The 27,116-nt window shown below is 38.1% G+C and overlaps 1 protein-coding gene across 3 annotated transcripts in view; it reads left to right on the forward strand.

Moving 5' to 3' along the window:
* The first annotated feature begins 796 nt into the window (after positions 1-796).
* The window catches only part of RTN4 (reticulon 4), a 66,359-nt gene continuing 40,039 nt past the window's right edge, over positions 797-27,116 (forward strand). Inside the window, exons 1-3 of one of the 3 annotated variants that reach the window (XM_060026605.1) lie at positions 797-1,555; positions 17,520-17,576; positions 18,260-20,656. In XM_060026605.1, coding sequence (XP_059882588.1) covers positions 994-1,555; positions 17,520-17,576; positions 18,260-20,656 — 3,016 coding nt within the window. In that variant the 5' untranslated portion in view covers positions 797-993. The remainder of the gene's footprint in view (positions 1,556-17,519; positions 17,577-18,259; positions 20,657-27,116) is intronic. The other 2 variants (XM_060026606.1, XM_060026607.1) reach the window with 2 other exon arrangements.

Genomic DNA, 27,116 nt, shown 5'->3' on the forward strand with positions numbered 1-27,116 from the left:
AGTCCAGTAGCGGGCAGATCCCAAAACCCTCTTTGAAGAGGAGCAGACTTTCAAATGGTCTGCCCCAGTCCCTAGATCGTCCAGCCCAGCTGTTTTGCCTACGTCATCCAGGATCCGCAGTTTAGACTGGGACTGATCTTAAAACTGTCAAAAATATTATTTTTTCTTTTAAGGTGGTGATGGTAGTAGTGATAAGGTGGTTTGGGAATTTAAGTTTGAAAAAAGACAATCTTATTTCAAAATCTAAAATTTAACGTATACTTCAATCCTTAAGGCTACTCCACGGTCCCGTTATTTGGTACCTTTCTGCGCTCTGGGATTTTTCCTTTCTTGGGAGGAAAGTTTCCACTCCCAGTCCCCAAGATAACGCCTTTCCGGTGGCGCGCCAGGAGCGTCTCCGACCCTTCAGGGCAGGCAGGCAGCGGGCTCGCTTTCCCAGTACTCTAATTACACAGACTGACCTCCAGCTGTGGGCAAGGCCTAGACCCCCAGTTCGACCCTCTACTACCCTAGGCGGACTGTGGGGTTCCCAGCTCCAAACCCCGCCCATCGAACCCAGCCTGGCCGGTAAAAGAGAGGAAATGCGGTAACACCCACCCACTTGCGTCTTTTTCCTTTCCCGTTGGGCCGGCTGGTTGCCCGTCAACTCTATCTCTTAGCCGATTGGCTCGCTTCCTCCCGCGTTAGTGCCTGCCTCTCCCTGGCAGGAGCGTGAGTCACGCCAAACTGGGCGGAGAGTCGGCTGGCCTCTCTCCTTCGCTCGTCTGGGCGGCGGCGGCGGCGGCAACTGGGGACGGGGCGGGTGGCGCATCACGGGCGCGGAGGCAGGAGGAGCAGTCTCATTGTTCCGGGAGCCGTCGCCACTGCAGGTCCCTCGGCTCGTTGGGCCCTGCCCCTCTCAGTCTTCCCCACCCCCCATAACTGCCCGCGGCTGTGAGGAGAAGCGTCTCCCGCGGAGGCAGCAGCTGCAGCATCATCTCTTCCCCGCCAGCAATGGAAGACATGGACCAGTCGCCAATGGTCTCCTCGTCCTCGGACAGCCCGCCCCGGCCTCAGCCCGCGTTCAAGTACCAGTTCGTGAAGGAGCCCGAGGACGAAGAGGAAGAGGAGGAGGAAGACGAGGACGAGGACGAGGACCTGGAGGAGCTGGAGGTGCTCGAGAGGAAGCCCGCCGCCGCGCTGTCGGCGGCCCCAGTGCCCGCCGCCGCCGCCACCCCGGCTGGCGCGCCCCTGCTGGACTTCGGCAATGACTTCGTGCCCCCGGCGCCCCGGGGGCCCCTGCCGGCAGCGCCCCTCGCCGCCCCGGAGCGGCAGCCGTCTTGGGACCCGAGCCCCGCGTCGTCGGCGGAGCCAGCGCCCTCCCTACCCTCCATTACCAAAACCTCGCCCTCCCAGCTCTCTGAGGACGATGAGCCTCCAGCCCGGCCTCCCCCTCCTCCCCCGGCCGACGTGAGCCCTCAGGCGGAGCCCGCGTGGATCCCGGCCGCTCCTGCCCCCGCCGCGCCCCCCTCCACGCCGGCCGCGCCCAAACGCAGGGGCTCCTCCGGCTCAGTGGGTGAGTGCCGCGCCCTTCGCCTCGCGCCGCCCCTCGCGCCCCTCCCTCTTTTGTGCGCAGCCCCCAAAGCCTGCGCCCAGCCTTCCTCTCCGCCCGTAGGGGGCTTTGTCTGCGGACAAGGCGCCCCCGCTGGTGGGAGCCGCGGGGAGCAGGGTGGGGCGGTCGAGGAAGCCCGGGCGTGTTCTTTATTGTCCGTCTGGGTGTCGGGGAACAAGTGCACCCCGCCCGCTCCCAGGTTCTTCTCTCAGGTCTCCATTCCACCGCGTCCGGGAAGTTAGGAACCCACCCCTTGCAGGAGCTGGGTGTGTATCGAGGAACTAGGGGTGCGGATTCATCGGGCTGGCTCGGTTCCGGGGTGAGGATGGAAGGCCTTGGTGGCCTAATCTTTTGTTTGCCCGTCTGGGTTGCTCCTGGGGAAAAGACGCAGTTTTGCTGTTGATCTTTGCCTGCATTCACCTCTGGCCCCCCTCCTCAACCCTCCCTCGGCTTGGGTGGCCCCATGCACTTCATCCCCCCCTCCCCCCTCTGGTCCAGTGGAGAACGTCCACTTTGACCCGACTGCAGTGAAGGGAGAGCGCCTCCAGTGGTGTGACTCGTGGAGAACTGGGGAGAGGAGTTCTGGCGAAGGCCTGCCACCGCCCAGCTTACCGGGTTGTGATGTGGCGTCTCCCCCCGCCTCCCGGCTTAACCGAGCCGGGGAAGTAGGACCTGGGCGTCGTGTTCCGAGGGGGCGCAGTGCTGCCAGGGCCTCTGCCGCAGGGTCAGGGGAATTGCTGTTAGGGTGGACAGGTTTAGCCTATTAAGCATCGTGATTGAATCGTAGAGAAAAAAGGAAAAGGCAAAATGGTTGACATTCCTAAAGAAGGGGAAACCTGTGGATTCCCTATCGGGAATAGGCCAGGTGAACTTGTGGCAGATTTGCCATGAGACTTAATGAAATGTTTTGAGACAGACGTTTTCGTTTATTGGTTAGAAATACACTTCGTAGAAGTAATGTTTTAGGTCTGCAGAGACAAATCTGCATAGTCTGTGAATAGTTTTCAAATCTTTTCATTCACGAGCATCTGGTTGTGTGGTGTTGTTATTATTAGTGACATTGTTTTATTACCCTTTTCATCTTGGGAAACTTTATTTTGGAAGAGAAAAAATCAAGTTCGTTAGAGATTGAGAATTCATCTTATTAGACACGTTAATTAGCTCAATAACAAATAGCTTGTTACTTTTGGGACAAAGTGTCCCACTAGTAGTAGGATTTTTATGTATAAAAGGGCAAGAACCAAGAATCAGGTAGTGTAACAGCCTGCTGACAAATTGTCATAGCCTTGTAGGATTTTAGAAATGGTTCTTTTTCTAGAAAAAGGAACTCAGTGGGAGATCACAGAAGAATTTTTTTTTTCTTCAATTCACTCCTGCTCCACAGTGGGGAAAATAAGCCAATAGTGATGTTTCTGAGTAGCATTTTGATATTGACATACCCCCAAACATTACTCAAAACATTATTCACTACACTAAAGATATTAGAATCTGAGGAGTAACTCATATTTTCCTTTTTCTGGGTAAAAACACACATTTTAGAGAAACTGAGGTAGAAAAATATTAAATAATAAGAAATTTACAAATGATAAATTTAATGATTAAGAAAGGCATACTAATTTGTCATCTTGTATTCCTTCATGGAAACAAAGAAAAGAGTTCTGTTGTTTGAACCTTGGAGATTCAGGAGGTGACAGCATTCTCTTGGAATTTTGACTTTTGGAATACTAAGTTTGGAAGACAAAGGAGAAAGAATATTGCCTACTCAGCGACTCTATCTTTACATAGTTCCCTAATTCTGGATTGATGTTGCCTATTTGGAAAGTTTAGTTCCTTTAGTAAATACAGCAACATTATGATTTTGGGCACAGATAGTTAAGGCGTTTCACTGAGTCTAGGTTTCTTAACGAGTTCATTCATTCAACTGATTATTGATTACCTACAAAGAGGCACTATTCTAGGCTCTGAGCATATAGCAATAAGCAAGACACATGTGTTCCCCGTGGGGGGAGTACAGATAATATGCACATAATTAAGGAAGGCAGATTAGTGTTAAGTGTTATGAGGAAAATAAGCAGAATGGTGATGTGGAAAATGACTGAGATGTGTGGGAGCCTTTTTAGGTAGGGTGGCACGGAGAGAGGCCTTTCTGAGGAGGGGAGATTTAAGCTGCAGGTGTAAAAAATTTCCAAGAAGCTCCTAGGAGGCAAAAGCCCTGAGGCAGTAATAAGCTTTGTATGTTTGAGAATCTAGTAAGAAGACTAGTGAGAAAAACTAGGGGGAGAGTGGTATAAGGTGAGCGTGGGGAGGTGGACTACACTTAGATCATTTGAGGTCTCTAACAGGCCATGGTAAAAAAATTTGCTTTTTAAAATATTGTTTATTTTAGAAATGTGCTCCTTAAATATTTATATTGGGATTTTGGAGCAGAAATGTAGTTTTGAAGACTTAGAGAAACTAAAAGGACTGATGTGAGTAAAGACAAAGAGCTGAGAAATGTGCAGAACATGGTTAGAAACATAGAGCAGTCTGACTGGAAGAGGATTTATGTTAGTGAATATGGTAGATCCCTGACAGTTGTGTATGTAACATTGTTGTCTACCCTATTTTTTGAGTAAACGCTGATTTCCCTTACTTGGTAAGTTGTAATTTTGCTGTTTGCTGTTGTGCTTGGAGCATCCCCATTGCAATGAAGTAACTGAAGTGAGACTGAAGCCTCTCCCCTGCTGACCATTTTTCATGGAGAAGCATTGGCTTCAGGTTAAAAAGGTGGTTGGTTAACCTAGGCTTTGAGGATATGCAAACATTCATAAAGGATGGCATTGAGCTGGTCTCTGGACGTGTTCTAAGCCAGTGTTAATTAAGATTGAAAATGTGTGGTAGATCTGGATTCTGAAGGGTGTTGAATGCCAAATTAAGGAATTAGGGTTTTATCATCCTGCTTTTATTCATGCTCTGCCATTCACAGTTGCCTTTGCTTTTGGCAATTTAAATAATGAAACAAAAAATATTTTTGTTGTTTCCCAAATATAAAGTTATTTCATTGTTTTTCATCCTTCTGAATTACTGCTTTAGACATTGGGAAGCCACTGAAAATTATTGAACTGAGGCATGGCATCATGAAAGCAGTGTTAGAAAAGTGAGTTGGTGACAATATTCAAGATAAGTTGGAAAGAAAAATAGGGGAACTATTTAGAAATCTTTCACAGTAGTTCTGAGAGAGGTGAGTAGAGCCCGAACTAGTTCATTAGTAGTTCATTCAGTGGAAATGGAATACAGGGAGGAATATAAGAAACTCTAGGAAGCATGCTTTTTTTGGCTCTGAATCTCTGTTTTTATAGTTAGGTTAATAAGACGTTTTATGAAAGCAAAGTTGATAGGACTTGGAGGCCATGGATATAAATACAAAGAAAAGAATGTTGATGCTTATTAAATCAATTTCAGAGATTGTCCAAAGTTGTTTTTGCAGTGGAAGCTTGTATAGAATTGAATATTGCTCATAAGTATAGGTTATGGCTTAAGGATTAAAAATTATTAGTCTTTTACAAAGTCATTTATTATATGATTATTTATATCAGCTTAGGAGCACATATTAGAAATGTTAAAAGATTTTGAGTGATACATAGTTTAAATTTTAAGTATCAGTCCTTAACATAAAGTTCAAGTAAACAGTGATGTGACACTCCCAGGAAGTAGTTGCCTCTAAAGAAAGGGATGTCATGCCATAATCCATTCCCCATCCTCTCTCCTCCTATTATAATCTAGAAAATGATAACAAGGAATGGAACTGATGAATTTAGAGATTCTGAATAATTCTGTTGTTAACCATTTCTAATTTTTTGACTAGGAATAACAGTTGGGAACAAGTGGTGTGCTCCTTAAGGATAAAGTGAATTACATTTCACATTGGTTCCTAGGAAGCTCAGTGTCAAATTTATAGTTCTTTTTAGTAACTCATGAGCTTCCTCAAATCCTTTTTAAAATGAAGTGATGAATAGATATTGAACCTTTGATACATGTGTAATTATGTGGAATAGTATTTAGAAAACATGCTATTTGAGCACTGTATTTCTGTAAACTTGGAAGATTTGCTATGTTATATGAAACGTTTCCAAAAAGGAACATATTTTCTATTGTTCAGTAATTGACTCTGTTTTATGTGTAGTTATTTCATAATATACCTAAAAGCAGTTTATTTGAACCACTGCTGTTGCAAGGCCCCAATTTAAATGACACATTTTAAAGGTTCTTTGCTAGCCCAGGGTAAAAGTACCAACCAAATGGATAATAGTTCTTGATTTTTCCCTGGGACCTCTAAGTAGAAGTAAATGTTGGCAGATGAACTATTCTTATAGTACATTCTTTGAGACTTTTTGTTCCTGTTTCTAAATATAGACCCTAGAAGGTCCCTCTGGGGGTGGTAGCACCAGGGATGGGAACTGTAAGGGCAGAACCATAATTCATCAGCAGTGTTTAAATGGGTGAGTGTGACCTTTGTGGCTAGCTAATGTAGGACATAGGCATGCAAAATGGTAGGACCCAGCTCTGCTTATGCTAAGGTGTTCTCAGACCAATGGCCTCATCATTCTTCTCAACTCTAAAGGGGAATTGATAATTTCACATCTAAATTGATGGTTTTTTTGTTTCTTGGAATGGTGATTCTTAATTTTTAAGTTACTTTACTCATGTGTTCCCGTAACATTCTATTCTTACCTCATCATATGTATCATACTATATATATGGGAATGGTATGTTTACTCATTTCTGTTCACCAGACTATATGCTCCTTGAGGAAAGGGGCTGTATTACCTTTTTTCCTTGAGGAAAAGGACTGTATGACATTATATTTGCATTGCTGGGCACAGTGCCTTAGATGTGGCATAGGCACTCAGATATTTGTTGAATGAATATAATATTATAGATGAATCCTGATCTATATTCTGTATCGTTCTAGAATTACTGCAATATTTTCTCTCAAATAAAAATCCCAAGTCTTGGGACTTGCCTGGCGGTCCGGTGGTTAAGACTCTATGCTTCCACTGCAGGGGGCATGGGTTCCATTCCGTGGTCAGGGAAGTTCTGCATCGTGGTGTGGCCAAAAAGAAAAAAAAATCCCAACTCTTTTGAATTAAAGCATTAATTTATTTACATATACAAGGTATATGGATGTACCCTATTTTATTTAATCAGTCTCTTATTGATGGTTAATTAGGTTGTCTTTCAGCTTTTTCTGTTGTAAATAACATTGCTGTGAACACCTTTATATATACCTCTTTGCAAATACATGCATAGAAGTATATATATGTGTTGTAGGATATATGTGTTGTAGGATAAATTCATGTAAGTGGAATTATTGATCCAAAGGGTATATGCATTGAAAATGTTGATAGATAATGCCAAACAATAGGTACTACTCCTACTCTTATAGTAGGAGCTGTAAGCTGCTAAATATTGGATTATCTTTTTAGCAGTCCCTGAGTCCTTTGCTTAGGTGGCCCTCTAGTTTAAAAAAAAACATTATTTCTTTAATGACTTGTTCTTATTACCATAGATGAAGAAGGCTTATAAAGTTTTGTTGTTCAAACAGATTTGGCAATAGTCTGGTTATATTGGTGGTCCCTTGGAAGTTCAATATTAAGAAAAAATTAGCACACTTTTTTTTTTTTTTAACCAGGTTTAGGGCGGAGTACGGGGACAAAAAGATGAGTAGAGATCGTAGTTATGAGAGGTACATGTAAGAGATTAGGAAAGAATACAAGCCCCCACCCGTAAAGTATTTTCTGCTGTCTTAAAACCAGAGGACTCTTGTGGTTGTACTATAGGGCCAATTATATATTTATGTTCTGTCAGCTGCCTTTGTGAAAAGAGAAAAAAAATTGCTTGTTTTTTTCATCCCCAACTTTATAGACTGACTTGTAAATTTGACTAATTGGAAGGTGCCATTGTTAAATTTATTTATCTCGGTGTTCTGACAGCCCTAGGTGAAGCTGACCTAAAGCATTAAAAATTTTTTTTTAATCTACTGGAGTCTTTGGTTTCAGAAAAGAAGGGAATTTACTTGTTTAAAATTCTGTTCATCTTTGTTCTAAGGGGGTTTAAACCTATCATATAAATCTCTTTCACAAATAGCCTTTATAACTTTTCAGTCTCAACTAATCACCATCATTATTAAGTTATTGAGAGTTTTATTATTCTACCAAGTTCTCGATTCAGTTTGCTAATATTTTGTTAAAGAATTTTGCATGCCTGTGTAAGGAATATTTATCTGTATTTTTATTTTCTTGTAATAGCCTTGTCTGGTTTTGGTATTAGTGCATAAGTCTGTGAAACATTTTGAGAAGTGCTTGCTCTTCCTTAATTTGCTGAAAGAGTTTCATAAGCATCCTTCGATGTTTATAGAATTTACTAGTGAAGCCATCTGGCCTTGGAGTTCTCTTTGTGGAGATGGTTTTAAATTATGGGTATTCTTTTTTTAAGTGATATAAGGCTATTCAGATTTTCTATTTCTGCTTGTGTCAGTTTTGGAAATGTATGCCTTTCAAGGAACTTGACTATTTCATCTTGATGAGTGGACATCCAGGAATTTGTGTCTAATTTATTGGCATAAACTTGTTCATAATATTCTCTTTTTTTTAGGATTTATAGTGATAGTCCCTCTTTTATTTCCAATACTTACTTTTCTCTTTTTCTTGATCATTTTAGGGATTATCAATTCTATTGATCTTTTCAAGGAACCAACTTTTGGTTTCATTGATTTTTCTCTGTAGTTTGCATGTTTCCTATATCATTGATTTCTGCTGTTATTTATTTTCTGTTACTTATTTGGGTTTAACTTGCTCTTTTTCTGGTTTCCTTAGGTGGAAGCTTTAAACTTTGAATTTAACCTTTTTTTCTAAAAGCATTTAGAGCTATAAATTTCTCTCTAAGCATTGCTTTAGCTGTATCCTGCAGATTTCCATTATCATTTGATTTAAATTATTCTTTAATTTTTCTTGTGATACATTCTTTGACCCATGAGTTATTTAGAATTGTGTGTTTAATTTCCAAACATTAGGGCATTTTCCAGAATTCTATTTTATTGATTTCAATTTAATTCATGTGGTCAAAGAACATACGCTGCATGATTTCAATCCTTTTAAATTTATTGAGATTTGCTTTATAGACCAGGAAATGGCTTATCTTGGTGTATGTTCCATGTGTACTTGAGAAGGATGTATATTTTGTTGTTGGTTGTAGTGCTCTATAAAAGTCAGTTCATTGGAGTGTTGTCTAAATCATCTATATCCTTGTTTATGGAGTGTGTGTGTTATGTGCATGTGTGTCCAGTCTATCAATTAACTGAGAGTTGAGTGTTAAATTTTTTAAATAATATTTGTAGATTTGTCCTTGTCTCTCTTTAGTTTTTACTTCATGTACTTCCATTACACCTTTCCCATATACCTTTAGTGTTGTTATATCTATTTAGTGTTATGTCTGATTACTCCTTTTTCATTATCAAATGCCCCTCTTTACCTCTGGTAATCTCAAGATAATACTCCTTGTGTTTGAATCTACTTTTGCTCGACATTTGTATAGCCATTCCAGATTTTGTAGGATAAGTGCTTGGATCATATATCCTTTTACATTCTTTTACTTTTAATCTACCTGTGTTTTTATGTTTAAAGTGTGTGTCCTGTTAAGTGGCACATAGTAGGGTTTTTATCTAGCCTGAAAACCTCTGCCTATTAATTGGGGCCGTTTACTACATTCAGTGTAATTTTTTTTTTTTTTTTTTTTTTTGGCCATACGCGGGCCTGTCACTGTTGTGGCCTCTCCCGTTGCAGAGCACAGGCTCCAGGCGCACAGGCTCAGCGGCCATAGCTCATGGGCCCAGCTGCCCCACGGCATGCAGGATCCTCCCGGACCGGGGCACGAACCCATGTCCCCTGCATCGGCAGGCGGATTCTCAACCACTGCGCCACCAGGGAAGCCCACAGTGTAATTATTAATATGATTCACTTAAGTCTATTTAAGTCTGTGCCGTGTGGGATCCTCCATTGCGGTGCGTGGGCTTCTCTCTAGTTGTGGCGTGTGGGTTTAGTTGCCCCACAGCATGTGGGATCTTAGTTCCCCCACCAGGGATTGAACCAGCGTCCCCTGCATTGTAAGATGGATTCTTAACCACTGGACCACCAGGGAAGTCCCCATTTAAGTCTCTTTTCTCTTTGTCCCATCTGCTTCTGTTTTTTTTGTACTTCTACATATTCCTTCCATCCTTTGTGCTTTTGTCTTACATTTTACTTCTACATATATTATTATATATTGTAATTATTTAAGCTTCAAAAGTCAGTTTTTTTTTTTATTCCTAGGTATTTTATTCTTTTTGTTGCAGTGGTAAATGGGAGTGCTTCCTTAATTTCTCTTTCAGATTTTTCATCGTTAGTGTATAGGAATGCCAGAGATTTCTGTGCATTAATTTTGTATCCTGCTACTTTACCAAATTCATTGATTAGCTCTAGTAGTTTTCTAGTAGCATCTTTAGGATTCTCTATGTATATTATGTCATCTGCAAACAGTGACAGTTTTGCTTCTTTCCAAATTTGTATACCTTCAAAAGTCAATTATTCTTGAAGGAAATTAAGGTATGAGAATACTTTATATCTACTCATATATTTACCATTTCTTTAAAGAACTTAGGGAATGAGAATATTTTGTATCTACACATACATTTGCCATTTCTGCCCTTCATTCCTTCATGAAGATTTGGGTTTCTATCAGGCATCTTTTTCCTTCATTATGAAGAACTTCATTTAACATTTCTTATTGTGCAGGTCCCTTGGTGATGATTTCTTTCAGCTTTTGTTTTCAGCTTTTGTTTGTCTGTTAATATCTTAATTGAGCTTTACTTTTGAAGGATTTTTTGATGAATACAGTCAATTTTGTTATTTGTGGTGGTTATGGTCTATAAAGTCACAGAAAATACTGAATTAGCAGATACTGAATCACTGTCCCTAGGGGAAATACAGGGTTAGGTTCCTGTGAACCTTTAGTCATAACATTTTTGTTACTCGTCAGTATATAACTTTGTTTTAAGTGTGTTTCTATTTAAAGAAACACATTATTTGATATATATTGTAGACTCATTAACATTGAACTCATGGCTAACAGAACTATAACTCATGTCTGAATGAACCTTATCTAACACACGTGTTTCCTCTGTAAGGTACATCATAGCCTTCTTGCTGTTAAGAACACTAGACAGCACTTCAGCATTGTGCTTAGGGGCCATATCAGAATACCAACAGAAAGCACAGAAATGCAAACAGTAGGGCAGTAAATAGACTGCTAAAAGAATACTTGTTTACTGTATGTGAGCTGAAACAAGAAGGAATAGGGTTGCCTTGTTTGACCTCACCTGGCAACATATGTTGGGGGACTGGAATGTATGGCTATTCTGCATGTGCCTGCTGCTGTAAGTACTGATTTTGGGTTTATCAATTTAGTGAGTAGGCCAGTTGGCAAATTAAGGAATCAGATTATGAGGGTTGACTGCATGCAATTCTAGGTTTGCAGTTTTTTTCATCATTTTAAAGAATGTTTTATTATCTTTTGGATTGCGTTGTTTTCAGTGAGAGGTCAGGTCATTCTTATTGTTTACCTGCCTTTTCGCTCTGTTTTTAAGATTTTTCTCTGTCTTTGGTTTTCAGCAGTTTGGCCTCTACAGTGTAGTTCTTTGTGGTTTTGTGTTTATCCTGCTTGTGTTTCATTGAGCTTCTTGGATCTGTGGGCTGGTATTTTCTATCACTATTTTCAAATTTTAGGCCGCTATATCTTAAAACTTTTTTTTCCTGTTTCAGTCATTATTGTCTTTGGGGGGACTCCAGTTATGTATGCATTAACTGCTTGATTATCTCATAGGTCATTGAGACTGTTCATTTTTTCCCCCAGCTTTTTGTTCTTCATGCTGTGCTTCAGTTTGGATATTTTCTCTCTGTTGCTCTTTAAGTTTATTGATCTTTTCTTCTCCATTGTCCAATCTACTTTTAAGCTCATCTGGTGAAATTTTCTTTAGATTAATGTACTTTTCAGTTACAGCATTTCCATTTGGTTCTTTTTCTAGCCCATGTTTTTCTACCAAGACTCTCTGTTCACTCATTATGTCTATCTTTTACTGTACATACTTAGGAATTTTTAAAAGCTGTTTAAATTTCCATTTTAATATTCATTAATCCAACATTTACACTATTTCTTTTTGTTTATATAGGCTGTTTTTTCTTATTTATGCTCAAATTTTCTTCTTTTCATGTCCAGTAGTTTTTTATTTTATACTGCTTGTCATGGATGTGGTGATAGTTTTGTTCTGGAAGGCAATTGATTTGCTGGCAAATCACCTTGATCTTTTTTAAGTCTTGATTTTAAAGTTAGGGTGGGTCTAGAGCAGTGGCTGGCTGACTTTTTCTTTAAGGGCAAAGTAGTAAATATTTTAGGCTTGTGGGTCATACAGGTTCTATCTAACTACTCATGTTTGCCATTATAATGCAGAAGTAGCCATAGACAATACATCACATGAATGGACATGACTTTCTCCCAATACAACTTTGGCCCATGAGCCATGTTTTGCTGACTCTTGGTCTAGAGTATCCCTTACTTTAGGGTTATAGTAGTCCCACTCTTAAGGTGTACCTTTTCTGGAATCTCACTTTTATGCTTGGGGTGTTTATGAGATCTCTCCACTCTGACTGGCCAGAACTTTAGGTCAGGTCTTCCAGAACAGTCTGGCCTCCAGAATATCCATTCAGCTCACAACTCTATCATAGATTTGTCTGCTGGGTCTTGGTAAGTCTTGTGATCTATACGTGCAGCATTGTATTCAGCCAAATGTTTAAAGGGAACATCTATCTAGATTTCTGGAGCACCTTTTCTTTGAAGCTTTCCTTTGTATGTCACCCTGCCCCACAAATCCCAGACAACTCAACAGCTTCCTCTGCTCAGCAAGAGCGCAGTATCCTTGGGCTCCTCTGCCATGTGCTGTTGACAGAAAGTGCTTTCAGATGGAAAGCCAGGGCATTCCTCTGGTGTGCTTCCCTCTTCTCAGGAATTACACTTCTGCCTGTGGTCCAGTGTCTCAGGACAGTTGCTTCATATATTTTGCCCAGTTTTATAGTTGTTTATGTTGGAAGGGTTAGTGTGATAAAATTACTTTCATGGCTAGAAGCAGAGGTTCTTCTCTATGATTTTAAAGTGCAGTTTATTTTTCTTGTTTTATAAATTAGATATGATTTTACTGACCACTTACTTTTTTTTAAAAAGTTTTATTTATTTATTTATTTACGTTTGGCTACGTTGGGTCTTTGTTGCTGCGTGTGGGCTTTCTCTAGTTGCGGCGAGCGGGTGCTACTCTTCGTTGTGGTGCGCGGGCTTCTCATTGCGGTGGCTTTTCTTGTTGCAGAGCATGGGCTCTAGGCACGCGGGCTTCAGTAGTTGTGGCTTGCGGGCTCTAGAGCACAGGCTCAGTAGTTGTGGCCCATGGGCTTAGTTGCCTCGGGGCATGTGGGATTTTCCCGGACCAGGGCTGGAACCCGTGTCCCCTGCATTGGCAGGCGGACTCTTAACCACAGCACCACCAGGGAAGCCCTGACCACTTATACTTTTGGTTGATAAACAGGTTTTGAAATGAACGTGTCAAGGAAAATACTCAGTATAAGAGTGTGTGGACATTGGTGAGATTGTGATAGCATATATATATTTTTTGAATTGACCAGTAATAAATTCAAAACTGATAATGCCATTTTTACTTTCTTGAAAAGTGATTTACTTAAAAAAAAAAAATTTCTCCAGTGAACTTTAATTTTGCAACTGATTCTTGTGTGGTGGAAGTAATTAGCGTTCACAGTTTGTAGCCCTGAGGCAGTTAATCGAAACTTATATTCTAGTTTTAGGCTTAGGTAAGGAAAAGAATCTAGCATTAGGGCCAACATGAGGAATAGATCATTTGGAAGTCTTTCATACTGTCATTATAAGCAGTTCAGTGATTCTATTCATTTTACTGAGGGTAATAAGGAAATAAATATATATATATGATTATAGTTTAAATTATTTTCTAGCTTTGTCATTAACTAAGCTATGTGACTTTCAATAAGTTGCTTTATTCTCTGAGCTTAGGTACCTGGAAATGTAGAAGATTAACAAAAATAAGGTAAGAATGAGTAGGTTTTACAGAGAGAGTTAGTGAGGCTGAATATGGTGAATTTGAGCATTAGTGGATGTCAGCATTCATATGCAAGAGGGGGAAGCATGGGTTTGGTTAGGAAGAAGTTTATTTTGTTAGCATAGATGACAGGTAAGGAGATGTTGAGATAAGCTTAGACAGTTAAATTGGGGCCATATAGTGCAGGGCCTTATATATCTAACTAAGAATTTTTGGTGTAATTCAGTATGTAACTGGGAGCTTTTAAATGTTTTCGAGCAAGAAAAATGTATAGACTTGTCCTTTTTGATGGCTGTAGAGGAGAGACGTAATAGAGTTCTGGCTTCCCTTTTGCCTATTTAGTGAAAACTTGTTTTTTTTTTTGTAATATGACATTATGTTTTTACTTAGTGTGGATATATATAATTAAGTCCTTAATATTTATTGTTTCTTCTGGCTGTCTGTTCAAATAGTACAAATGAGATTGATGATTAAGGTTTTAATTTCATTCAGTAGTTAGAATTTGGCATTATGAGTAGATCATAGAAAGAAGGGGAGTTGTTTACCGTTTTTGTAAGCCCAGTAATGTAAGTGTATGTGTAACATATCTCAGTAATTCAGAACATTTTATTTTTTACTTAATATAGCATCCCTTATTATAAAATAGTTTATTCACTTGTGAAAGTGAGGGTCTTGCAGAAAAAGGAAGATGAAAATCAGTAATTCTTTTTCAGAACAGGAAATAGATAATTTTTAGGTGTTTTAGCCTTAGAATTTGGTAGCTTTTGTGATATATAAGTATTGTTGATCAAAATTTTCTTTTGACATCGTTAATTTTATTAGTCATTTTCAAATTCTAAATTTATATAGTAAAGTCTAGAAAAGAAGTACTGCAGAGCAGTTAAAAGAAAGAGCATGGACTGGTAAACTATGGATTCAGTCTCAGATCCATCACTTTTTTTAGTTTTGTGACTCTGGGGAAGTTACTTAGCCTTTTTATGCCCCTGTTTCCTCATCTGTGAAATCAAGATAACAGTAGTACCTATTTTACAGGGTGGTTTTGAGTATTAAAAGACCATGTGGGGCTTCCCTGCTGGCGCAGTGGTTGAGAGTCTGCCTGCCGTTGCAGGGGACACGGGTTCGTGCCCCGGTCCGGGAAGATCCCACATGCCGCGGAGCGGCTAGGCTAGTGAGCCGTGGCCGCTGAGCCTGCGCGTCCGGAGCCTCCGCAACGAGAGAGGCCACACCAGTGAGAGGCCCGCATACAGCAAAAAAAAAAAAAAAAAGACCATGTGAAATCAATGTGCCTGGCCATCGTTAACATCTCTATAAATGTTGTTATATGGTGAAGTAAAAGCAAACAATCAGTCAAATATTTTGGATAATTACAGGGTATTTGCTGGGTGACTGTTTTTCTTGTTTCAGGAGCTCAAATTTATGGGGCTGATAAAGTTGGAATACGTAATTTATTATTGCACTCGTGCATAGGATACAGCACATGAACTTGGGAGTTAGACCTATTCAAATCCTGGCTCTCTGGCCTCCTAGCTCTGTGACTTAGGACAAATTGTTTCTTTTTTCCCCTTCCCTCCCTCACAACATTTTGAGGTAGTTACTCTTATTTGGCAAATGAGGAAATGAAGCACAGAAAGGCTAAGTAGTAACTTTCTCAGGGTTACACATTTATATTGTGTAATATGTGATGGATCTGGGGTTTGGACCCAGGCAGTTTGATCCCATGATTCATGATGGGCCTTAGTAGGAGTCCCTGAGCAACTCTCTTCTTCTTGAAGGCAAAATGGTAATGACCTCTTCTGGATTTTTTTCTAAGTGCTTTTAGAAATGGAATACTTGTTTTGTGGCTAATTTTGGATTGAGTCTCATTTTACAAAATGAGGATTTATTTTTTTTTGGAAATTTGTGAATATTTCAACTACCAATTTATAAACTTTCTCACTTGACCAAGTGTCAGAATATAGTTTTTATTATAAGAGATATTCTGGTATTAGATACGCATAAGGATATATTTTTAAAAAATACTTCAAAATTTTGGCACAGTTTTAGATATAGTTTGGTTTCCCTCTGATTTTAACATGTTTCTAGTTCACTTTACAAGTAAACTGTCTCTAAATTAGTTGGCTTTTAACTATATTGTCTAGATGAAAAAGACAACCATTTAGTTAAGAATTTGCTTCCTTTTATTTGGGTGGAGCAGCTGTGTAATTATTTGGTTCTGCTCTTTGACCCCCAAATCTCCGTTTGTACATCATTATAATTCATTATTTTAGCTGAAAGGAATTTTCAAATTGTCATTTTACAAACGAGAACTGTGTAATTTAACTAAGATTACATAACAAGTCATCTTTAAAAAGTGTGTACACATATGTGTACATTTTATAAAATCTCATAAGGCAGTGTGTCTTACTGGTTTGGATGAGTGGCCCATTCAACCTGTTGTTCTAGGTTATAGGAGACTCTTTTAAATGGATTTCCCCTCTCTACCCCATCTAAGAATCCTTTAGATATGACATCATACCTAGTATGAATTTAAAATTTATGTGACATTATGAATTTAACTCTCCTACTCATCAAAAGGAATACCCTTGGAAGACAAGTTCCATGTTCATGATAGCCACATCTGTGATTTCTTTTTTTTTTCTATTAATCAGCCTTGTCTAGCTTGTTCTTCCAGATAGAAGTGTCCAAATTTATTAGGTCCTCTACACTAAAGGAATACCTCCTGTCATCTCTCAGACTGTTTCACATTGTCTTTTGCTAGAGCCCTTTCTCTAGTATAAACCACAGAAGATCTTTAGCTCAAGATCTCCCAACTGCAGGTATAAAATGACATTGTACAAGGTTAATATACCAGTATATAGTGTATTAGTTGACTTGGGCTTCTATACCAAAATACCATAGACTAGGTGGCTTAAACAACAGAAATTTATTTCTTACAGTTCTGAAGGCTGGGAAGTCTAAGATCAAAATGTGGGCAAGTTAGGTTTCATTCTGAGGCCTCTTTTCTTGGCTTATAGGTTGCTGCCTTCTGTGTGCTCACGTGACCTCTTCCTGTGACCATGGTCCCACCCTCATGACCTCATATATTCCTAATTACTTCCGAAAGGCCCCATCTCCAAACACAACACATTGAACCTTAGGGCTTGAACATAATGAATTTTAGGGGAAACACAAACATTCAATTTATAACATACAGCATATATTGGTTAAGAAAGTGAGCTCTGGAGTTGAATTGTCTGAGTCTCACTACTTAATCTATTGAGTGAGTTACTTGTCTATCACTCTTTTTTTTTAATCTGTTAAATGAGATATTAACAGCAACACTTGTAACATTAGAGTTGTAAGGAGTAAAATGAGTTCTTGCATCATGTAAATCACTTAGAATAACAAGTAGAGAATATGCATGATTTTCTGAAAGTGTTCTAAATTGAACATATACCAATAAAAAAAGATAAGAAGATTAGTATATTCAAGCCACTTTGGTTCATGCAGTTTCTTTAACATAAACATGTTTTTGCCTCTTGAAAAATGATAGGTTCTATAGGTATCATTTAATCAATTTTATAATATATATTATAATTTAATCTGGGTTAATGGTACTACTTTTTCCTTTCCATCATGGCTTTTTCTCTGTAGATAAAGTTTTGTGTTAACTCATTACAAACTGAACCCCTTGCTTGTTCCTCTTTAGTCTCTTTCCAACTCTGTCTTTATTTCTGCTGAGGTTATATTCTATTTGTTTTTCAGATGAGACACTTTTTGCTCTTCCTGCTGCATCTGAGCCTGTGATACACTCCTCTGCAGGCAAGTTCTTTCTGCTAGCCTTTTATCCTCTGTGTATTCTAACTTTAATTCTTTAGTTATGTTCACTCTATGCTTAGTAGTTTGAATTTACTAAAAATAAGCATGGTTCCAAGAATGTTTATCTACTGACCAAGTTGAAATTTGCATTTTATATGCAGTGTCCAAGAGAGAAATGGGCAGAAACCTGATTAATAATTGGAAATGTGTAAGGAATTCTTGGCCCCTTGATTTATGTTTATATATTGACTAGTCATTTTTTCCAAATACAGTTTATTTGCTTATAGCTGACAGGCTTTCATAGAAAAGAATGTCAGCCTATGACAGTTAATTATCCAGTGCCCTTTCTTTCTTATGCTGTCAAACTCTCTTCTCAAATCCTCATTTCTTCCTCTGAGACTAGTTAGAAGTAGCTTTTCTCAGTTAATTGTACGTGAGGTTTTTCTCAAAGACTTGATGTCTTTGCATAGTATATAATAGCCTCTGTAGCCATGCACATGTTTTTTGACAGTAGCTTTACTTTTTCAATTATGATTCAGTCTACTTGATTATTATTTATTAACTAAATGTTATTAGCATTTTAGTTAACAGTCTTTACTAACAGTATTTTTGAATCTGTCATAAAACTTGCATTAAATCTGAGAACGCTGGCATTCTCTAACTTTCCTTTCTGTCCATGGTCACAGAAAAAATTATGGATTTGAAGGAGCAGCCAGGTAACACTGTGTCTGCTGGTCAAGAGGATTTTCCATCTGTCCTGCTTGAAACTGCTGCTTCTCTTCCTTCTTTAGCTCCTCTCTCAGCTGCTTCTTTTAAAGAACATGAATACCTTGGTAATTTACCAGCAGTACTACCTACCGAAGGAACACTTCGAGAAATTTCAGATGAAGCTTCTAAAGAATTCTCAGAGAAGGCAAAAAAACCATTTGTAGACAGAGATTTACCAGAGTTTTCAGAATTGGAATACTCAGAAATGGGATCATCATTCAGTGGCTCTCCAAGAGCAGAATCTGCCATAACAGTAGCAAATCCTAGGGAAGAAATAATTGTGAAGAATAAAGATGAAGAAGAGGACTTAGTTAGTAATAACATCCTTCGTACTCAGCAAGAGTTACCGATAGTCCTTAGCAAATCAGTTAAAGAAGAGGGTAGAGTTATGTCTCCAGAAAAAACAAAAGACAGTTTTAATGAAAAGGGAATTGTAGCAGAAGCTCCTATGAGGGAGGAATATGCAGACTTCAAACCATTTGAGCAAGTATGGGAAGTAAAAGATACTTATAAGCAAGATAGTGATGTTTTGGCTGCTGGAGGTAATATAGAGAGCAAATTGGAAGGTAAAGTGGATACGGAACGTTTTTCAGATAGCCTTGAACAAACAAATCATGAAAAAGATAGTGAAAGTAGTAATGATGATACTTCATTTCCTAGTACACCAGAAGCTATAAAAGATGGTTCAGGAGCATATATCACATGTGCTCCCTTTAACCCTTCAGCAAACATTTTTCCCTTGTTGGAAGATCATACTTCAGAAAATAAGACAGATGAAAAAAAAATAGAAGAAAAAAAGGCCCAAATTGTAACAGAGAAGAATGCTAGTGCCAAAACATCAAACCCTTTCCTTGTGGCAACACAGGATTCTAAAACAGATTATGACACAACAGATCATTTATCAGAGGTGACTGAGGAAGTAGTGGCAAACATGCATGAAGGTCTAACCCCAGATTTAGTACAGGAAGCATGTGAAAGTGAATTGAGTGAAGCTACAGGTACAAAAATTGCTTTTGAAACAAAAATGGACTTGGTTCAAACTTCAGAAGCTATGCAGGAGTCACTTTACCCTGTAGCACAGCTTTGCCCATCCTTTGAAGAATCTGAAGCTACTCCTTCACCAGTTTTGCCTGACATTGTCATGGAAGCACCATTAAATTCTATAGTTCCTAGTGCTGGTGCTTCTGCAGTGCAGCTCAGTTCATCACCATTAGAAACTCCTCCTTCGGTTAATTATGAAAGCATAAAACTTGAGCCTGAAAATCCCCCGCCATATGAAGAGGCCATGAATGTATCACTAAAAAAAGTATCAGGAATGAATGAAGAAATTAAAGAGGCTGAAAGTATTAGTGTAGCTGTTCAAGAAACAGAAGCTCCTTATATATCTATTGCATGTGATTTAATTAAAGAAACAAAGCTCTCTACTGAACCAACTCCAGATTTCTCTAGTTATTCAGAAATAGCAAAAGTTGCACAGCTGGTGCCCACTCATTCTGAGCTAGTTGAAGATTCCTCACCTGATTCTGAACCAGTTGACTTATTTAGTGATGATTCAATTCCTGAAGTTCCACAAAAACAAGATGAAGCTGTGATACTTGTAAAAGAAAATCTCATTGAAACTTCATCTGAATCAATGATAGAACATGAAAATAAGGAAAAACTTAGTGCTTCACCACCACCTGAGGGGGGAAAGCCGTATTTGGAATCTTTTCAGCCCAATTTAGGTACCACAAAAGATACCTTATCATCTAATGAAGTTTCAACATTGATCCAAAAGGAGAAAATTCCTTTGCAGATGGAGGAGCTCAACACTGCAGTTTATTCAAATGATGGCTTATACATTGCTAAGGAAGCAAAAATAAGAGAGAGTGAAACATTTTCAGATTCATCTCCAATTGAGATTATAGATGAGTTCCCTACATTTGTCAGTTCTAAAACAGATTCTTCTCCTACATTAGCCAGGGAATACAGTGACCTAGAAATATCCTACAAAAGTGAAGTTGCTAGTGTCCAGGATGGAGCTGGGTCGTTGCCTTGCTCAGAATTACCCCATGAAGTTTCTGTCAAGAGTGTACAGCCTAAAGATGAAGAAAAAGTTCATGTCCCAGATGAATTCTCCAAAGATAGGGCTGATATTTCAAAGGTGCCCTTACTGCCTCCAGATGTTTCTGCTTTGGATGCTCAAACAGGGATAGGCAGTATAGTTAAACCCAAAGTTCTTGTGCAAGAAGCTGAGAAAAAACTTCCTTCTGGTACAGAAAAAGAGTACAGACCACCATCTGCTATGTTTTCAGCAGAGCTGAGTAAAACTTCAGGTAATCAATCCGTACCTTATTTTGTGCTTTCTTGCCACCTTTTGACCTATGGAACATTCCACTACATTTTGTGTAGTATGTTACATTTATAGTGTCTGATATATCACATTGATAAGAATTCTTTTTACTGTCTCAGTTTAAGATTTTAGTGCTTTTTCTAGCCCTCTTGCACTGATCGCGCACCCTTGCTCTTAGCTTTTCCACACAATTATTTGTTGGTCATTTTTATGCACCATGGAACTAGAAAAAACTTTTTTTAGAATTGGCTTCAGTGTCTGTTCCCTTCTTTTGCTTTAGTGTTTCCTGATAGCATGAAGAGCAAGAGGTATTAAAACAAAATATTTTCAGATGTGTTTACTTTTGTTTTCCCAGAAATATCTTCATTTAAAAATTTTGACGAAAGAACATTTCTGTTACCTGTTTCTGATCTTTCAATATTATGCAATAATTTCCAGTAAAAGGTATAAAGTTAAGCATATTGAGTATTAGACGTTTTGTTGAAAAGTATAAATTGAGGTATGCTATTTTTAATTCTCCTGAAAAGTACTAATTCTCATTTTTTTCTTTTGACTCTACACTTCCCACATATCTGATTTGTGTAAAGTGATTTGTACATGTGTTTTTTATTTAGCATTCTAATTTAGATGATTACTGTGTATTTACTGAATATACTAATGCATTGGAGATAGGTAGTACTGGTGGCAGAGACCAGTTTAGAGTTGCTGTAATTGAAGAAAGAGGAAATTATGAACGTAAGGCAATGGGATGAGCATGGAGACATAGTACTTAGTGTTTGATTGGAATTGGACCTGAAGGTTAAGGGGAGGAGTTAAAGCTTACTCTAGGAAACCTGGGTTTCTTGTATGTGCAGATACATGGCAGTATGAGAAACTGAGTTAGGAAACATGAGAAAATAAAGTGGAAGAAAATAAAAAACTCAGTTTTGAATATATTGTAATTAAGGTACCTATGAGACATCCAAGAATGATGGGTATTAAACATGAAGCTCTTGAGAGAGACCTTGACCGTATGTTTGTATTTACCATGGGCTCAGAGATTGTAATTAAAGCCACAGACATCAACTAGGGGGAGCCGAGGGAAGAGGAAGATTTAAAGTTGGAGGAATTGATCAACATTATCAAATACTAGAGAGCTCAGTTAAGATAAGGATTGAGAATTTGTCAGAAGGGAGGGAAGGTGTTATAATGGTAATCCCTATTCTCAGATGGTTAACGATTTTCTACATCCTTGATTATGATGTATTTAGGTGTTTTAAAAAAATTTTCTGATTCTTATTACTGAATCAGATTCAGTAATTCTGATTCTTATTCTTATTTAAACCTGAAAGTATTGATAAGTATTAAATAATAAATAAAACTTGCTCAGATAATTTATTATCTCCAGTTTGTTTCCCTTGTTTTCTTAAAATGACATTTGTAGGCAGAATTCAATTTTAATTTTGGGAAGAAAGGCTGATTTTGTAAGGGAGATGAGCAAGGTATTATTGATGCAGACATTGATGCCTTATTGATAGTTTTGGATAAAATTTGTTGTGAGAAAAATGAATACTAGTCTTCTCCCTTAATAAGGGTATTTTATCAAACTGTATTCTTTTTTTTTTTTTTTGACCACGCCATGTGGTTTGTGGGAGCTTAGTTCCCCAACCAGGGATTGAACCCAGGTCACAGCAGTGAAAGCACCGAGGTCTAACTACTGGACCACCAGGGAATTCTGTCAAACTGTATTCTTAACAATGAAATGTAAATACTGGTTTTTCTCAGTTCATAATTATGAACATTCATTCTGTTTTTCCTTTCACTGTACGTCATTATTTAGAGGCTCAGCGTTTCATATATGTTTTTATTTACTTTTAAAAAAATTTGTGGCTAAAGATTTATGCTTTCAGTACCCTGATGGTTTCCATTTTTGTTTAAAATATATTATCACTGGCACTTTAATTTTTCACTTTCCACTCATTTTAAATATAAATGTATAATTACAATATTCTAATAATTGCTTAAATTTATACTACTAAATACAGACCCAGATAGTGAAACTACTGAAAAGAATAGTTAACTGATAGGGAGCACTACCAGATGACAGCTGAAATCTTTTTCTCAGATGATGCATGGAAGTCCCAGTTTGGCATAGAATGACAGTTTAGGGATATAAGTGTATGATTGGAAGTGGAAGATCATCAACACATACTAAGGGCATAGAGAGGCTGTCTCTACCTTGGAATATTAGGAATGGCTTCACAAAGAGATGCTTTTATAAAAGCTACAGTTAGCAAACGTGAGTAAACACATAGACCTGTTCATTTATATAAATATAATAAAAGTTTTCCAGATCCTGTTTTGGTATTTTTGGGGCAGGTGGGTATGTGTGGGTATTATGGTCAGTATGTAGAAACTGAAGCTATTCAAGCTATTCACTTGAAGCTAGGGACATAGATGGATTTGAGACTGGCCATGGGTGACTCAGTGAAAAGAAACATTCAGGTTTATTCAGAACCCTCCAATCTATGCTAAAGGAGGGTTTATGATACATTGGATGCTAAATTTTTCTCTGACTGGAATTAAGCAGAATTTTTTTTAAACTTATGGTCTCATTTAGAGAGTTTCTTTTAAAAAAAGGATGATTGCTTTTTTAAAATTAACTTTCATTTGGAAATAAGTTCAAACTTAAAAACAATTGCAAAAATAAAAGTAGTACAAAGAATGTCTTATACTCTTCATCTAAATTTACCTACTAACATTTCTCCATTTACATTATTATTTATGATCTCTCTTTTTATAGATAACTAGACAATGGATACATAGATACAGTATATCCTTTTTTTCCTGAACCATTTGAGACTAAGTTATATACGTTCTGTTTTACCCCTAAATAGTTTAAAAAGGGATATTCTCTTACATAACCTCAGTACAGTTATTAACTTTCTAAATTTTACATTCATTCAATACTTTTTTCTAATCTACCATCCATATTCTAGTTGTGTTAGTTGACCTAATAATGTTCTTTGTAGTGTCCTGTACTACAAGGTCCAGTCTAGTGCCAGGTTTTGCATTTAGTTATGTTACCTTTGGCTCCTTTAATCTGGGACATTTCCAGTCTTTATCTCTTACGATTGTAACATATTTAAAGAACACAGGCCCTTTCCCTTCTTCCTTTAATAGAAAGTTCTTTGTTTTGCGTTTTGTCTAATGTTTCTTAGTGATTAGATTAAGTTTGTGGATTCATGGCCAAAATGAAGATAATGTAGTGCCCCTCTCATAGCAATCTGGAGGTACCTACTATTCATCAGTCCCTCATTGATGAGGTTTAATTTACACCATCTGGTCAAGGTGGTTCCTGATTTCCTTATTGTATAATTACTATCTTTCTTCCTTCCTGACAACTAATAAGCAGTCTGATGGGTGACACTTCAAGACCATGTAAATATCCTGCCCTCCATCAAAATTCCCTCCCTAGATTTAGTATCTATTGATGGTTCTTGATTGATTTATTCTTTACCATTAAGTTTGCAAAAGATGATTTTTCTAATACTTCCTCCACGTTTATCAATCAACCCTGGCATTCTACTCTTAGCAAGAGCTCTCCTTTTCCATTAATTATTTAATTATCAGTATGGATTCATGAATTTCTCTTTTCCCCCCAATGTTCATAATTCATTGCTGTACTTATTTTGGTTGTCAATGGTCACAGATTTGGAGGGCTCCCCTTCAAATTGGCTCAAGGACATGCAGCTGTCCTTTTTTTTTTTTTGAGTGGAGAGGGAAGCACTTCTTACTTTCTAGCATAACGAAATGTTGTAGGCTCATCTTTTGCCCACTCTGTCCCAGCCCTGAAGTCAGCAGTTTCTCCAAGGATCCTTGATTCCTTTCAGTGATCAAGAGCTGGATGCTAATTGTACTTTGCTCCTGTGGGGTCTTTCCATTTTAGCCCTTCCAGTGGACCGAGGTAGGAAATACTTGCATACATACATACAAATAAACATACACATATTTATGAAATCATGTGTTTACATAGATACCTCCAAATCCAAAACATTCCCAGAGGACTATTTCTTTCTTCCCCCATTTCACATTTGTATGTTCCTTCTATAGTGAGAACCTGGCTTCTGACACTACCAATACATTTATTAATTTGTTTAATCCTTGAGTACATCTAAAATAGTTTTAGAATGTTTTATAATATCATTATAATAAACATAATAAAGGGTTCAGGTTTATTTTTCAAATCCACCTCCCTCAACCCTGCCCAGGTTACTCGGATTAGTTTTATTTTCCCTTTTCCTTCTACCTTCCCCCATCTTCAGTGTGGTTATAATACTCATTTGAAATAAACTTAGATTTGTTTCAGTTTGCTTTCAGTTTTAGGTTTTCTTTCTCTCTAGGACATTTTTAAATTAAGAATTTTGAAAGGCTGAGAAAAGAACCTGAATTCTTTGCATTTTACCTAGAAAGGGGAGACTACCATTTATGGGAAATCTTTTAAGCACCAAGCATTTTCACATAGTCATCTCATTTAGTCTTCACCATAATCTGAAAGAAGGAATCATTTCATGGATGACAAAACCTAAATCTAGGGATGTTACGAAACTTTACCGAGGTTGCATATTATGTAGTAAGCACAGTACTTTTGAGCTTCTATTGTGTTCCAGACATTGGGCTAACTTACTTTTTTAAAAAAATTTTTATTGGAGTATAGTTGATTTACAATGTTGTGTTAGTTTCAGGTGTACAGCAAAGTGAATCAGTTACACATATATCCATTCTTTTTTAGATTCTTTTCCCATATGGGTCACTGCAGAGTACTGAGTAGAATTCCCTGTGCTATACAGTAGGTCCTTATTAGTTACCTATTTTACGTATAGTAGTGTGTATATGTCAGTCCCAATCTCTCAATTTATCCCCCCCCCTTACACTCTGGTAACCATAAGTTTGTTTTCTACGTCTGTGACTCTATTTCTGTTTTGTAAATAATTTGTACCATTTTATTTTGGTTAGATCACATATAAGCGATATATGATATTTGTCTTTCTCTGTCTGACTTCACTCAGTATGATAATCTCTGGGTCCATCCATGTTTCTGCAAATGGCATTATTTCATCCTTTTTTATGGCTGAGTAATATTCCATTGTATATGTGTGCCGCATCTTGTTTATCCACTCCTCTGTTGATGGACATTTAGGTTGCTTCCATGTATGGCTATTGTAAATGGTGCTGCAATGAACGTTGGGGGTGCATGTGTCTTTCTGAATTACAGTTTTCTCCAGTTATATGCCCAGGAGTGGGATTGCTGGATCATATGTTAGTTCTATATGTATTTTTTTAAGGAACCTACATATTGTTCTCCATAATGGTTGTACCAGTTTACTTTCCCACCAACAGTGTAGGAGGGTTCCCTTTTCTCCACACCCTCCCCAGCATTTATTGTTTGTAGTTTTTTTGATGATGGCCATTCTTACTGGTGTGATGTGATACCTCATTGTAGTTCTGATTTACATTTCTTTAATAATTAGTGTTGTTGATCATCTTTTCATGTGCTTTTTGCCATCTGTATGTCTTCTTTGGAGAAATGTCTATTTAGATCTTCCACCCATTTTTGATTGTGGTGGTTGTTTTTTTGATGTTGAGCTGCATAAGCTGTTTATATATTTTGGAGATTAATCCTTTGTTGGTTGGTTTGTTTGCAAATATTTTCTCCCATTCTATGGGGTGTCTTTTTGTTTTGTTTATGGTTTCCTTTGCTGTGCAAAAGCCTTTAAGTTTCATTAGGTTCCATTTGTTTATTTTTGTTTTTATTTTCATTAGGAGGTGGATCAAAAAAGATCTTGCTGCGATTTATGTCAGAGAGTGTTCTGCCTGTTTTCCTCTAAGAGTTTTATAGTTTCTGGCCTCACATTTAGGTCTTTAATCCATCTTGGGTTTATTTTTGTGTATGGTGTTAGAGAGTGTTCTCATTTTATTCTTTTACATGTAGCTGTCCAGTTTTCCCAGCACCACTTATTGAAGAGACTGTCTTTTCTGTATATTCTTGCCTCCTTTGTCATAGATTAGTTGACTAACTTTCTTATTTATATTAGTTCTTATCCGATTCCACAAAGGAGATATTTTTTCCGACAAGTGAAGAACTGGGATGAGACCTAGGTTTTGTCCCCTTCACAGTTTTGGAGCAAGCAGTTATTGTCCTAAATAGCAGATGACCAGGGTGCTGCTGCTTTTATTACATACCTATTGTGTTGGGGGCATTAACCAATGCAAGGCATTTTTAAAAATGTCAGGAACATTGGTTACTGTGTACATTTTCTCATGTGGTCTTCTATAAGTAGGGATATTAGAATGAGGGTAACCTTCTGTTGCTTCCATGTGGAGAGTGAATAACCCTATTGTTATTCAGCTGGACCGCTGCTGTCTTTGTTGTTGGTGGGTCATTGGTGAAGAAAGGTGCTAAT

This window comes from Delphinus delphis, chromosome 12 (assembly GCF_949987515.2).
Source record: "Delphinus delphis chromosome 12, mDelDel1.2, whole genome shotgun sequence".
NCBI classification, from domain to species: domain Eukaryota; kingdom Metazoa; phylum Chordata; class Mammalia; order Artiodactyla; family Delphinidae; genus Delphinus; species Delphinus delphis.